This window comes from Engystomops pustulosus, chromosome 10 (assembly GCF_040894005.1).
Source record: "Engystomops pustulosus chromosome 10, aEngPut4.maternal, whole genome shotgun sequence".
In the NCBI taxonomy this organism is placed as follows: domain Eukaryota; kingdom Metazoa; phylum Chordata; class Amphibia; order Anura; family Leptodactylidae; genus Engystomops; species Engystomops pustulosus.
The window spans coordinates 103,458,323-103,472,078 of record NC_092420.1 but is presented as its reverse complement, the minus strand read 5'-3'; the positions used below and the strand labels follow the sequence as shown (position 1 = coordinate 103,472,078).

General features: G+C 55.6%; 1 protein-coding gene across 3 annotated transcripts in view; it reads right to left on the bottom strand.

Moving 5' to 3' along the window:
* SLC1A7 (solute carrier family 1 member 7) overlaps positions 1 to 13,756 on the bottom strand; it is an 88,335-nt gene that overhangs the window by 35,699 nt on the left and 38,880 nt on the right. For all 3 annotated transcript variants that reach the window (XM_072128354.1, XM_072128352.1, XM_072128353.1), the window contains exons 3-4: positions 6,795 to 7,010; positions 605 to 647 (exon numbers count right to left, since the gene is read on the bottom strand). In XM_072128354.1, coding sequence (XP_071984455.1) covers positions 605 to 647; positions 6,795 to 7,010 — 259 coding nt within the window. The remainder of the gene's footprint in view (positions 1 to 604; positions 648 to 6,794; positions 7,011 to 13,756) is intronic.

The following is a 13,756-nucleotide window of genomic DNA, read 5'->3' as shown; positions in this document are numbered from 1 at the left end:
TACAGAGGATACAGGGGGAACGTGGTGACCGGGGGGTAACTACAGGGGATACAGGGGGAACGTGCTGACCAGGGGGTAACTACAGGGGATACAGGGGGAACGTGGTGACCAGGGGGGTAACTACAGAGGACACAGGGGGGAACGTGGTGACCAGGGGGGTAACTACAGAGGATACAGGGGGAACGTGGTGACCAGGGGGGTAACTACAGAGGACACAGGGGGGAACGTGGTGACCAGGGGGGTAACTACAGAGGATACAGGGGGGAACGTGGTGACCAGGGGGGTAACTACAGGGGATACAGGGGGAAACGGGCCCAGAAGCTGCTGCACTTTGATCTAAAATTTAAGTATCATAAATCCTTCAACCTTACTCTGCGCACTAAGATTTATGCCACAAGCTGCCATACATACCCCACCCCCACTCACACTTACCCCCTCATGGGATCATTAACCTTTTAATTAGCAGTAAGTCATCAATGTGGCATTAATGGGAATAAGAGAAGCTGCAGGAGGCCGAGCGAGACTTTTCCTCCCCAGACCACGTGCCACATCCAGTAAGACACAAGAGAGCGGACACACATCAGCCATACAGGCTCTCACCCACCTGCTTAAAAGTGGCCTCCACCAGATTGGAAGGAAACATGTTCCTACAGAGGAAGAAATAAGGAGCATTAAAGTAACAAAACCATTTGTTTCCAAAGGAAATCTCCCATCAGACTCCATCCGGATAATCCCGGGACATCACCCCTAGCTCCAGGCACCGGGACTTCTCATATGTCTTATCCATGGCCTCCAGAGCCCCTCATTGTCGCAGATTCATAGGCCGCTACACAGAGCAGAACATGTCTCACCAAACCCCCTCCTCGCCACCCTCTCTTATCAGTGAGTGGGGAGACCTGTATTCAAGTGTAACAGCCTGTGAAGCTACAGCACGGAGGGGCTTTGGAAACACCCAGCAGAGCCCTTCAGGCTCATTAGCATAATTATACAAGTTGATATTAGAAGGAAGGAGGCCACGGATAACAGATATAAGAAGATCCCACAGTCCCGGTGCCGGATCCATGAGGAATGTCCCGGGATTATCAGGATGGAGTCTGATGGCTTTTTGTTCTAATTAAAGTGGCGCAATAAATACTCTAAATATTTGTCTATTCTATTAATAAATACAAGACAAAGGCTGGAGAGGAGGTCGCTCGGTCGAGTAGAGGTTAATAATTGGAGATTGTTAGGGCCGTCCTGATCAGCCGTGACAGCGCCATATACTAAGTAGTGGTCATGCTGCGATACTGCAGCTCCCATTTACATTAATGTAACCACAAAGGTCATTAAAGGGGAAGTCCAGAGTAAGCAGATAAATGTTAATGTTTGTATAAAGTAAAATTATGCAGTCTCCCAATATAATTTACAATATACTTTCTTTATGAAATCTTTACAGTTTTCTAGATCTCTGCTTGCTGTCATTCTATGAAAAGCTTCATTGTTTTCTTCCCGGGAATATCATAGATGTCACACAGGTGCACGGCTCGTTATATCCCTGGTCATGTGATGTCACACAGGTGCACGGCTCGTTATACCCCTGGTCATGTGATGTCACACAGGTGCACGGCTCGTTATATCCCTGGTCGTGTGATGTCACACAGGTGCACGGCTTGTTATATCCCTGGTCGTGTGATGTCACACAGGTGCACGGCTCGTTATATCCCTGGTCATGTGATGTCACACAGGTGCACGGCTCGTTATATCCCTGGTCATGTGATGTCACACAGGTGCACGGCTCGTTATATCCCTGGTCATGTGATGTCACACAGGTGCACGGCTCGTTATATCCCTGTCATGTGATGTCACACAGGTGCACGGCTCGTTATATCCCTGGTCATGTGATGTCACACAGGTGCACGGCTCGTTATATCCCTGGTCATGTGGTGTCACACAGGTGCGCGGCTCGTTATATCCCTGGTCATGTGATGTCACACAGGTGCACGGCTCGTTATATCCCTATGCATGTGATGTCACACAGGTGCACGGCTCGTTATATCCCTATGCATGTGATGTCACACAGGTGCACGGCTCGTTACATCCCTGGTCATGTGATGTCACACAGGTGCACGGCTCGTTATATCCCTGGTCATGTAATGTCACACAGGTGCACGGCTCGTTATACCCCTGGCCATGTGATGTCACACAGGTGCACGGCTCGTTATATCCCTGGTCATGTGATGTCACACTGGTGCACGGCTCGTTATATCTCTGGTCATGTGAGGTCACACAGGTGCACGGCTTGTTATATCCCTGGTCATGTAATGTCACACAGGTGCACGGCTCGTTACATCCCTGGTCATGTGATGTCACACAGGTGCACGGCTCGTTATATCCCTGGTCATGTAATGTCACACAGGTGCACGGCTCGTTATATCCCTGGTCATGTAATGTCACACAGGTGCACAGCTCGTTATATCCCTGGTCATGTGATGTCACACAGGTGCACAGCTCGTTATTTCCCTGGTCATGTGATGTCACACAGGTGCACGGCTCGTTATATCCCTGGTCATGTGATGTCACACAGGTGCACGGCTCGTTATATCCCTGGTCATGTGATGTCACACAGGTGCACGGCTCGTTATACCCCTGGTCATGTGATGTCACACAGGTGCACAGCTCGTTATATCCCTGGTCATGTGATGTCACACAGGTGCACGGCTCGTTATATCCCTGGTCATGTGATGTCACACAGGTGCACAGCTCGTTATATCCCTGGTCATGTGATGTCACACAGGTGCACGGTTCGTTATATCCCTTGTCATGTGATGTCACACAGGTGCGCGGCTCACTATATCCCTGGTCATGTGATGTCACACAGGTGCACGGCTCGTTATATCCCTGGTCATGTGATGTCACACAGGTGCACGGCTCGTTATATCCTTGGTCGTGTGATGTCACACAGGTGCACGGCTCGTTATATCCCTGGTCATGTGATGTCACACAGGTGCACGGCTCGTTATATCCCTGGTCATGTGATGTCACACAGGTGCACGGCTCGTTATATCCCTTGTCATGTGATGTCACACAGGTGCACGGCTCATTATATCCCTGGTCATGTGATGTCACACAGGTGCACGGCTCGTTATATCCCCTGGTCATGTGATGTCACACAGGTGCACGGCTCGTTATATCCCTGGTCATGTGATGTCACACAGGTGCACGGCTCGTTATATCCCTGGTCATGTGATGTCACACAGGTGCACGGCTCGTTATATCCTTGGTCGTGTGATGTCACACAGGTGCACGGCTCGTTATATCCCTGGTCATGTGATGTCACACAGGTGCACGGCTCGTTATATCCCTGGTCATGTGATGTCACACAGGTGCACGGCTCGTTATATCCCTTGTCATGTGATGTCACACAGGTGCACGGCTCATTATATCCCTGGTCATGTGATGTCACACAGGTGCACGGCTCGTTATATCCCTGGTCATGTGATGTCACACAGGTGCACGGCTCGTTATATCCCTGGTCATGTGATGTCACACAGGTGCACAGCTCGTTATATCCCTGGTCATGTGATGTCACACAGGTGCACGGCTCGTTATATCCCTTGTCATGTGATGTCACACAGGTGCGCGGCTCACTATATCCCTCGTCATGTGATGTCACACAGGTGCACGGCTCGTTATATCCCTGGTCATGTGATGTCACACAGGTGCACGGCTCGTTATATCCTTGGTCGTGTGATGTCACACAGGTGCACGGCTCGTTATATCCCTGGTCATGTGATGTCACACTGGTGCACGGCTCGTTATATCCCTGGTCATGTGATGTCCCACAGGTGCACGGCTCGTTATATCCCTTGTCATGTGATGTCACACAGGTGCACGGCTCATTATATCCCTGGTCATGTGATGTCACACAGGTGCACGGCTCGTTATATCCCCTGGTCATGTGATGTCACACAGGTGCACGGCTCGTTATATCCCTGGTCATGTGATGTCACACAGGTGCACGGCTCGTTATATCCCTGGTCATGTGATGTCACACAGGTGCACGGCTCATTATATCCCTGGTCATGTGATGTCACACAGGTGCACGGCTCGTTATATCCCTGGTCATGTGATGTCACACAGGTGCACGGCTCTTTATATCCTTGGTCGTGTGATGTCACACAGGTGCACGGCTCGTTATATCCCTGGTCATGTGATGTCACACAGGTGCACGGCTCGTTATATCCCTGGTCATGTGATGTCACACAGGTGCACGGCTCGTTATACCCCTGGTCATGTGATGTCACACAGGTGCACGGCTCGTTATATCCCTGGTCATGTGATGTCACACAGGTGCACGGCTCGTTATATCCCTTGTCATGTGATGTCACACAGGTGCACGGCTCATTATATCCCTGGTCATGTGATGTCACACAGGTGTACGGCTCGTTATATCCCCTGGTCATGTGATGTCACACAGGTGCACGGCTCGTTATATCCCTGGTGATGTGATGTCACACAGGTGCACGGCTCGTTATATCCCTGGTCATGTGATGTCACACAGGTGCACGGCTCGTTATACCCCTGGTCATGTGATGTCACACAGGTGCACAGCTCGTTATATCCCTGGTCATGTGATGTCACACAGGTGCACGGCTCGTTATATCCCTGGTCATGTGATGTCACACAGGTGCACGGCTCGTTATATCCCTGGTCATGTGATGTCACACAGGTGCACGGCTCGTTATATCCCTGTCATGTGATGTCACACAGGTGCACGGCTCGTTATATCCCTTGTCATGTGATGTCACACAGGTGCACGGCTCGTTATATCCCTGGTCATGTGATGTCACACAGGTGCACAGCTCGTTATATCCCTGGTCATGTGATGTCACACAGGTGCACGGCTCGTTATATCCCTGGTCATGTGATGTCACACAGGTGCACGGCTCGTTATATCCCTGGTCATGTGATGTCACACAGGTGCACGGCTCGTTATACCCCTGGTCATGTGATGTCACACAGGTGCGCGGCTCACTATATCCCTGGTCATGTGATGTCACACAGGTGCACGGCTCGTAATATCCCTGGTCATGTGATGTCACACAGGTGCACGGCTCGTTATATCCCTGGTCATGTGATGTCACACAGGTGCACGGCTCGTTATAGCTCTGGTCATGTTATGTCACACAGGTGCACGGCTCGTTATATCCCTGGTCATGTGATGTCACACAGGTGCACGGCTCGTTATATCCCTGGTCATGTGATGTCACACAGGTGCACGGCTCGTTATATCCCTGGTCATGTGATGTCACACAGGTGCACGGCTCGTTATAGCTCTGGTCATGTTATGTCACACAGGTGCACGGCTCGTTATATCCCTGGTCATGTGATGTCACACAGGTGCACGGCTCGTTATAGCTCTGGTCATGTTATGTCACACAGGTGCACGGCTCGTTATATCCCTGGTCATGTGATGTCACACAGGTGCACGACTCGTTATATCCCTGGTCATGTGATGTCACACAGGTGCACGGCTCGTTATATCCCTGGTCATGTGATGTCACACAGGTGCACGGCTCGTTATAGCTCTGGTCATGTGATGTCACACGATAATAGACTGTAGCATAAAATATACATCGCACGGGGTTACACACGTGTCCAGCGGCTGCTCATACGGACATCACCAGATTCAGTCTGTGGACACAAGATGATAATACAGGCGGTCCCCTACTTAAGAACACCTGACTTACAGACGACCCCTAGACACAGACGCACCTCTGGATGTTGGTAATGTATTGTGCTCTAGTCCTAGGCTTTAATGATCAGCTGTAACAGTTATCAGAGGCGTCTGTAATGAAGCTTTAGTGTTACTCCTGGTTCTTATGACAACCCAACATTTTTAAAATCCAATTGTCACAGAGACCAAAAAAGTTCTGTCTGGGATTACAATGATAAATTATACAGTTCCAACTTACATACAAATTCAACTTAAGAACAAACCTACAGACCCGATCTTGTATGTAACCCGGGGACTGTCTGTAATAGATATTTTCTGCCATCAAAATCCATCAGGACTGTGACATCTTCTTCTTCTGTTCCATGTTCTCCTTCCTTCTACAATCAACTTTTATAATTATTGTAATAAGCATAAAGGACTCTGGGGGTGTTTCTAGGGCCCCTCTGTGCTGTAGCTTTACAGGTTGTTACGCTGTGTCACCTTCCTCCGCCACACAGTGTGAGGGGGAAGTGCTCCTGCACATTGTGATAGCCTTAAACGCCCCCAAAGCCCAGAGCTGAGGGAGGGGGAACTACTGAGGGAGCAGGGAGATGGGAGACAGAGTAACAGTCTGTGAAGCTGAATCACAGAGGGGCTCTGGTAACAACCCCAGAGCCCTTCTGACTCATTAGCATAATTTTAAAAGATGATTTTAGAAGGAAGGCGGACAAGGATATCAAATATAAGAAGATTCCCACAGTCCCGGGGCCTGGATGTATGGATTTTGATAAATAGATTTTATTTTATGAAAAATGTTAATATTTGTTTAAATATTAGTTGGGCCGACATTCGATCCTGATATTCTGGTGAAGGACAAAAAGAAGTCCAATGTGCAGCGAAATGTGTTACACCTCGGAGTCCACCACAAAGAATTCAAAAGTGGCAACAAAAGAGAAAAATTCTGGAAACTTTGTATTAAATGCAAATTCTACCCAGTATATAAAATGGCTTGGACTAGTGGGGTCTTTAGTGTAGCAGTGTAGCGGCTGCAGAAGCTTCTACAACCTCCATAGAATCAGAGCATCGCACCAGAACTCACCGGATCAGGTCCAGCAGGGCGTCCGCCGAGCTCATGACCGGCCTCCCGCTGTGCTCTGTGTTCTCCTTCTGGGCGGCTCCTCCGGGGTGGATGATGGACACCATGATGATCCCTACGATCACTGCCACAAAGGTCGTCCACAGGTAGTAGGCGATGGTGATGATCCCCAAGCGGCTCGACGTCTTCGCATCCAGAGCCGCCAAACCGGACATCAGGCTGAAGAGAGCAAAACCGAGGAGAAGATGATTACACAACGTCCCCACATGGACAGCGGGGACTGGCAGGCGGGACAGCGGGGACTGGCAGGAGGGACAGCGGGGACTGGCAGGCGGGACAGCGGGGACTGGCAGGAGGGACAGCGGGGACTGGCAGGCGGGACAGCGGGGACTGGCAGGAGGGACAGCGGGGACTGGCAGGCGGGACAGCGGGGACTGGCAGGCGGGACAGCGGGGACTGGCAGGCGGGACAGCGGGGACTGGCAGGAGGGACAGCGGGGACTGGCAGGAGGGACAGCGGGGACTGGCAGGAGGGACAGCGGGGACTGGCAGGAGGGACAGCGGGGACTGGCAGGCGGGACAGCGGGGACTGGCAGGAGGGACAGCGGGGACTGGCAGGCGGGACAGCGGGGACTGGCAGGAGGGACAGCGGGGACTGGCAGGCGGGACAGCGGGGACTGGCAGGAGGGACAGCGGGGACTGGCAGGCGGGACAGCGGGGACTGGCAGGCGGGACAGCGGGGACTGGCAGGCGGGACAGCGGGGACTGGCAGGAGGGACAGCGGGGACTGGCAGGAGGGACAGCGGGGACTGGCAGGAGGGACAGCGGGGACTGGCAGGAGGGACAGCGGGGACTGGCAGGCGGGACAGCGGGGACTGGCAGGAGGGACAGCGGGGACTGGCAGGCGGGACAGCGGGGACTGGCAGGAGGGACAGCGGGGACTGGCAGGCGGGACAGCGGGGACTGGCAGGAGGGACAGCGGGGACTGGCAGGAGGGACAGCGGGGACTGGCAGGAGGGACAGCGGGGACTGGCAGGCGGGACAGCGGGGACTGGCACGCGGGACAGCGGGGACTGGCAGGCGGGACAGCGGGGACTGGCAGGCGGGACAGCGGGGACTGGCAGGCGGGTCTCATTAAGATCTTATCATTCAGGAAAGTAGGAACAGGAAGTTTGGGGATAAGCCTCGGGATATAACCCGATGTTATATCTTACAGATTCTCTGTGTTATAGGAAACCTACAGCATGTAATTATCTGCCGGCTGCAGGTTATAGATCCGAGAGGGAGATACAATATGCACTCGCCCCACTGTAGATAGGTAGCCCCGGCACATGCCCCCCAGTAGATAGGTAGCCCCAGCACATGCCCCCCTGTAGATAGGTAGCCCCAGCACATGCCCCCCAGTAGATAGGTAGCCCCAGCACATGCCCCCAGTAGATGGGTAGCACCAGCACATGCCCTCCAGTAGATGGGTAGCCCCGGCACATGCCCCCCAGTAGATGGGTAGCCCCGGCACATGCCCCCCAGTAAATGGGTAGCCCCGGCACATGCCCCCAGTAGATGGGTAGCCCCGGCACATGCCCCCCAGTAGATAGGTAGCCCCAGCACATGCCCCCCAGTAGATAGGTAGCCCCAGCACATGCCCCCAGTAGATAGGTAGCCCCAGCACATGCCCCCCAGTAGATAGGTAGCCCCAGCACATGCCCCCCAGTAGATAGGTAGCCCCGGCACATGCCCCCCAGTAGATAGGTAGCCTCGGCACATGCCCCCAGTAGATAGGTAGCCCCGGCACTTGCCCCCCAGTAGATAGGTAGCCACAGCACATGCCCCCCAGTAGATAGGTAGCCACAGCACATGCCACCCAGTAGATAGGTAGCCACAGCACATGCCACCCAGTAGATAGGAAGCCACAGCACATACCCCCCAGTAGATAGGTAGCCCCAGCACATGCCTCCCAGTAAATAGGTAGCCTCAGCACATGCCCCCCAGTAGATAGGTAGCCACAGCACATGCCCCCCAGTAGCCCAGCACATGCCACCCAGTAGATAGGTAGCCACAGCACATGCCACCCAGTAGATAGGAAGCCACAGCACATACCCCCCAGTAGATAGGTAGCCCCAGCACATGCCTCCCAGTAAATAGGTAGCCTCAGCACATGCCTCCAGTAGATAGGTAGCCCCAGCACCCCCCCCCCCAGTAAATAGGTAGCCTCAGCACATGCCCCCCAGTAGATGGGTAGCCACAGCACATGCCCCCCAGTAGATAGGTAGCCACATCACATGCCCCCCAGTAGATAGGTAGCCTCAGCACATGCCCCCCAGTAGATGGGTAGCCACAGCACATGCCACCCAGTAGATAGGAAGCCACAGCACATGCCTCCAGTAGATAGATAGCCCCAGCACCCCCCCCCCAGTAAATAGGTAGCCTCAGCACATGCCCCCCAGTAGATGGGTAGCCACAGCACATGCCTCCAGTAGATAGGTAGCCACATCACATGCCCCCCAGTAGATAGGTAGCCCCGGCACTTGCCCCCCAGTAGATAGGTAGCCCCAGCACATGCCCCCCAGTAGATAGATAGCCACAGCACATGCCCCCCAGTAGCCCAGCACATGCCACCCAGTAGATAGGTAGCCACAGCACATGCCACCCAGTAGATAGGAAGCCACAGCACATGCCTCCAGTAGATAGGTAGCTCCAGCACCCCCCCCCAGTAAATAGGTAGCCTCAGCACATGCCCCCCAGTAGATGGGTAGCCACAGCACATGCCTCCAGTAGATAGGTAGCCACATCACATGCCCCCCAGTAGATAGGTAGCAACATCACATGCCCCCCAGTAGATAGGTAGCCTCAGCACATGCCCCCCAGTAGATGGGTAGCCACAGCACATGCCACCCAGTAGATAGGAAGCCACAGCACATGCCTCCAGTAGATAGGTAGCCCCAGCACCCCCCCCCAGTAAATAGGTAGCCTCAGCACATGCCCCCCAGTAGATGGGTAGCCACAGCACATGCCTCCAGTAGATAGGTAGCCACATCACATGCCCCCCAGTAGATATGTAGCCTCAGCACATGCCCCCCAGTAAATGGGTAGCCCCAGCACCCCCCCCCCCCAGTAAATAGGTAGCCTCAGCACATGCCCCCCAGTAGATGGGTAGCCACAGCACATGCCCCCCAGTAGATAGGTAGCCACAGCACACGCCCCCTCAGTAGATAGGTAGCCACAGCACCCCCCCCCCAATAGATAGGTAGCCACAGCACCCCCTCCCCAATCGATAGGTAGCCCCTGCACACCCCCCCAGTGGATAGGAAGCCACAGCACATACCCCCCAGTAGATAGGTAGCCACAGCACACGCCCCCTCAGTAGATAGGTAGCCACAGCACCCCCCCCCCAATAGATAGGTAGCTACAGCACCCCCCCCCCCCCCCAATCGATAGGTAGCCCCTGCACACCCCCCCAGTGGATAGGAAGCCACAGCACATACCCCCCAGTAGATAGGTAGCCACAGCACACGCCCCCTCAGTAGATAGGTAGCCACAGCACCCCCCCCCCCAATAGATAGGTAGCTACAGCACCCCCCCCCCCAATCGATAGGTAGCCCCTGCACACCCCCCCAGTGGATAGGAAGCCACAGCACATACCCCCCAGTAGATAGGTAGCCACAGCACACGCCCCCTCAGTAGATAGGTAGCCACAGCACCCCCCCCCCCAATAGATAGGTAGCCACAGCACCCCCCCCCCAATCGATAGGTAGCCCCAGCACACACCCCCAGTGGATAGGTAGCCCCACTTAAACTTAATTTGCATATTTCTGATGACTTTGGACCTGAAAGGAGTGGGAATAGCTCTGCATAACATTGCAGTTATTTCAAGTAGATGAAGTGTGGTGATGGGTTCCCTTTAAGTTGACCTGTAAAGGTCAGAGGGCATTTTAGGTTCATCCTGAAATGTCGCCCATGTGCTGTGGCTTCCTATCCACTGGGGGGGGGGGGGGGGCATAGGGCACATTACTGGGGGGGGCAGAGGGCACATTACTGGTGGGGGCAGACGGCACATTACTGGTGGGGGCAGAGGGCACATTACTGGTGGGGGCAGAGGGCACATTACTGGTGGGGGCAGAGGGCACATTACTGGTGGGGGCAGAGGGCACATTACTGGTGGGGGCAGAGGGCACATTACTGGGGGGCAGACGGCACATTACTGGTGGGGGCAGACGGCACATTACTGGTGGGGGCAGAGGACACATTACTGGTGGGGGCAGACGGCACATTACTGGTGGGGGCAGAGGGCACATTACTGGTGGGGGGCAGAGGGCACATTACTGGGGGGGGGCAGAGGGCACATTACTGGTGGGGGCAGAGGGCACATTACTGGTGGGGCAGAGGACACATTACTGGGGGGGGCAGAGGACACATTACTGGGGGGCAGAGGACACATTACTGGGGGGCAGAGGACACATTACTGGGGGGCAGAGGACACATTACTGGGGGGGACAGAGGGCACATTACTGGTGGGGCAGAGGACACATTACTGGGGGGCAGAGGACACATTACTGGGGGGCAGAGGACACATTACTGGGGGGCAGAGAACACATTACTGGTGGGGCAGAGGACACATTACTGGTGGGGGCAGAGGACACATTACTGGTGGGGGCAGAGGACACATTACTGGTGGGGGCAGAGGACACATTACTGGTGGGGGCAGAGGGCACATTACTGGTGGGGGCAGAGGACACATTACTGGTGGGGGCAGAGGACACATTACTGGGGGGCAGAGGACACATTACTAGGGGGGACAGAGGGCACATTACTGGAGGGGGACAGAGGGCACATTACTGGAGGGGGACAGAGGGCACATTACTGGAGGGGGACAGAGGGCACATTACTGGGGGGGGGCAGAGGGCACATTACTGGGGGGGGGCAGAGGGCACATTACTGGGGGGGGGCAGAGGGCACATTACTGGGGGGGAGCAGAGGGCACATTACTGGGGGGGAGGCAGAGGGCACATTACTGGAGGGGGGCAGAGGGCACATTACTGGAGGGGGACAGAGGGCACATTACTGGAGGGGGACAGAGGGCACATTACTGGAGGGGGACAGAGGGCACATTACTGGGGGGGACAGAGGGCACATTACTGGGGGGGAGCAGAGGGCACATTACTGGGGGGCAGAGGACACATTACTGGGGGGCAGAGGACACATTACTGGGGGGCAGAGGACACATTACTGGGGGGGGCAGAGGGCACATTACTGGGGGGCAGAGGACACATTACTGGGGGGCAGAGGACACATTACTGGGGGGCAGAGGACACATTACTGGGGGGCAGAGGACACATTACTGGGGGGGACAGAGGGCACATTACTGGTGGGGCAGAGGACACATTACTGGGGGGCAGAGGACACATTACTGGGGGGCAGAGGACACATTACTGGGGGGCAGAGAACACATTACTGGTGGGGCAGAGGACACATTACTGGTGGGGGCAGAGGACACATTACTGGTGGGGGCAGAGGACACATTACTGGTGGGGGCAGAGGACACATTACTGGTGGGGGCAGAGGGCACATTACTGGTGGGGGCAGAGGACACATTACTGGTGGGGGCAGAGGACACATTACTGGGGGGCAGAGGACACATTACTAGGGGGGACAGAGGGCACATTACTGGAGGGGGACAGAGGGCACATTACTGGAGGGGGACAGAGGGCACATTACTGGAGGGGGACAGAGGGCACATTACTGGGGGGGGGCAGAGGGCACATTACTGGGGGGGGGCAGAGGGCACATTACTGGGGGGGAGCAGAGGGCACATTACTGGGGGGGAGGCAGAGGGCACATTACTGGAGGGGGGCAGAGGGCACATTACTGGAGGGGGACAGAGGGCACATTACTGGAGGGGGACAGAGGGCACATTACTGGAGGGGGACAGAGGGCACATTACTGGGGGGGACAGAGGGCACATTACTGGGGGGGAGCAGAGGGCACATTACTGGGGGGGAGCAGAGGGCACATTACTGGGGGGGAGGCAGAGGGCACATTACTGGAGGGGGGCAGAGGGCACATTACTAGGGGGGACAGAGGGCACATTACTGGAGGGGGACAGAGGGCACATTACTGGAGGGGGACAGAGGGCACATTACTGGAGGGGGACAGAGGGCACATTACTGGGGGGGGGGGCAGAGGGCACATTACTGGGGGGGAGGCAGAGGGCACATTACTGGTGGGGGGGGGGACAGAGGGCACATTACTGGTGGGGCAGAGGGCACATTACTGGGGGGGCAGAGGGCACATTACTGGGGGGGCAGAGGGCACATTACTGGGGGGGGGGCAGAGGGCACATTACTGGGGGGGAGGCAGAGGGCACATTACTGGGGGGGGAGGCAGAGGGCACATTACTGGGGGGGGAGGCAGAGGGCACATTACTGGGGGGGAGGCAGAGGGCACATTACTGGGGGGGGCAGAGGGCACATTACTGGGGGGGAGGCAGAGGGCACATTACTGGGGGGGACGCAGAGGGCACATTACTGGGGGGGGAGGCAGAGGGCACATTACTGGGGGGAGGCAGAGGGCACATTACTGGGGGGGAGGCAGAGGGCACATTACTGGGGGGGAGGCAGAGGGCACATTACTGGGGGGGAGGCAGAGGGCACATTACTGGGGGGGGGCAGAGGGCACATTACTGGGGGGGAGGCAGAGGGCACATTACTGGGGGGAGGCAGAGGGCACATTACTGGGGGGGAGGCAGAGGGCACATTACTGGAGGGGGACAGAGGGCACATTACTGGAGGGGGACAGAGGGCACATTACTGGAGGGGGACAGAGGGCACATTACTGGTGGGGCAGAGGACACATTACTGGTGGGGGCAGAGGACACATTACTGGAGGGGGCAGAGGGCACATTACTGGAGGGGGACAGAGGGCACATTACTGGGGGGAGGCAGAGGGCACATTACTGGGGGGGACAGAGGG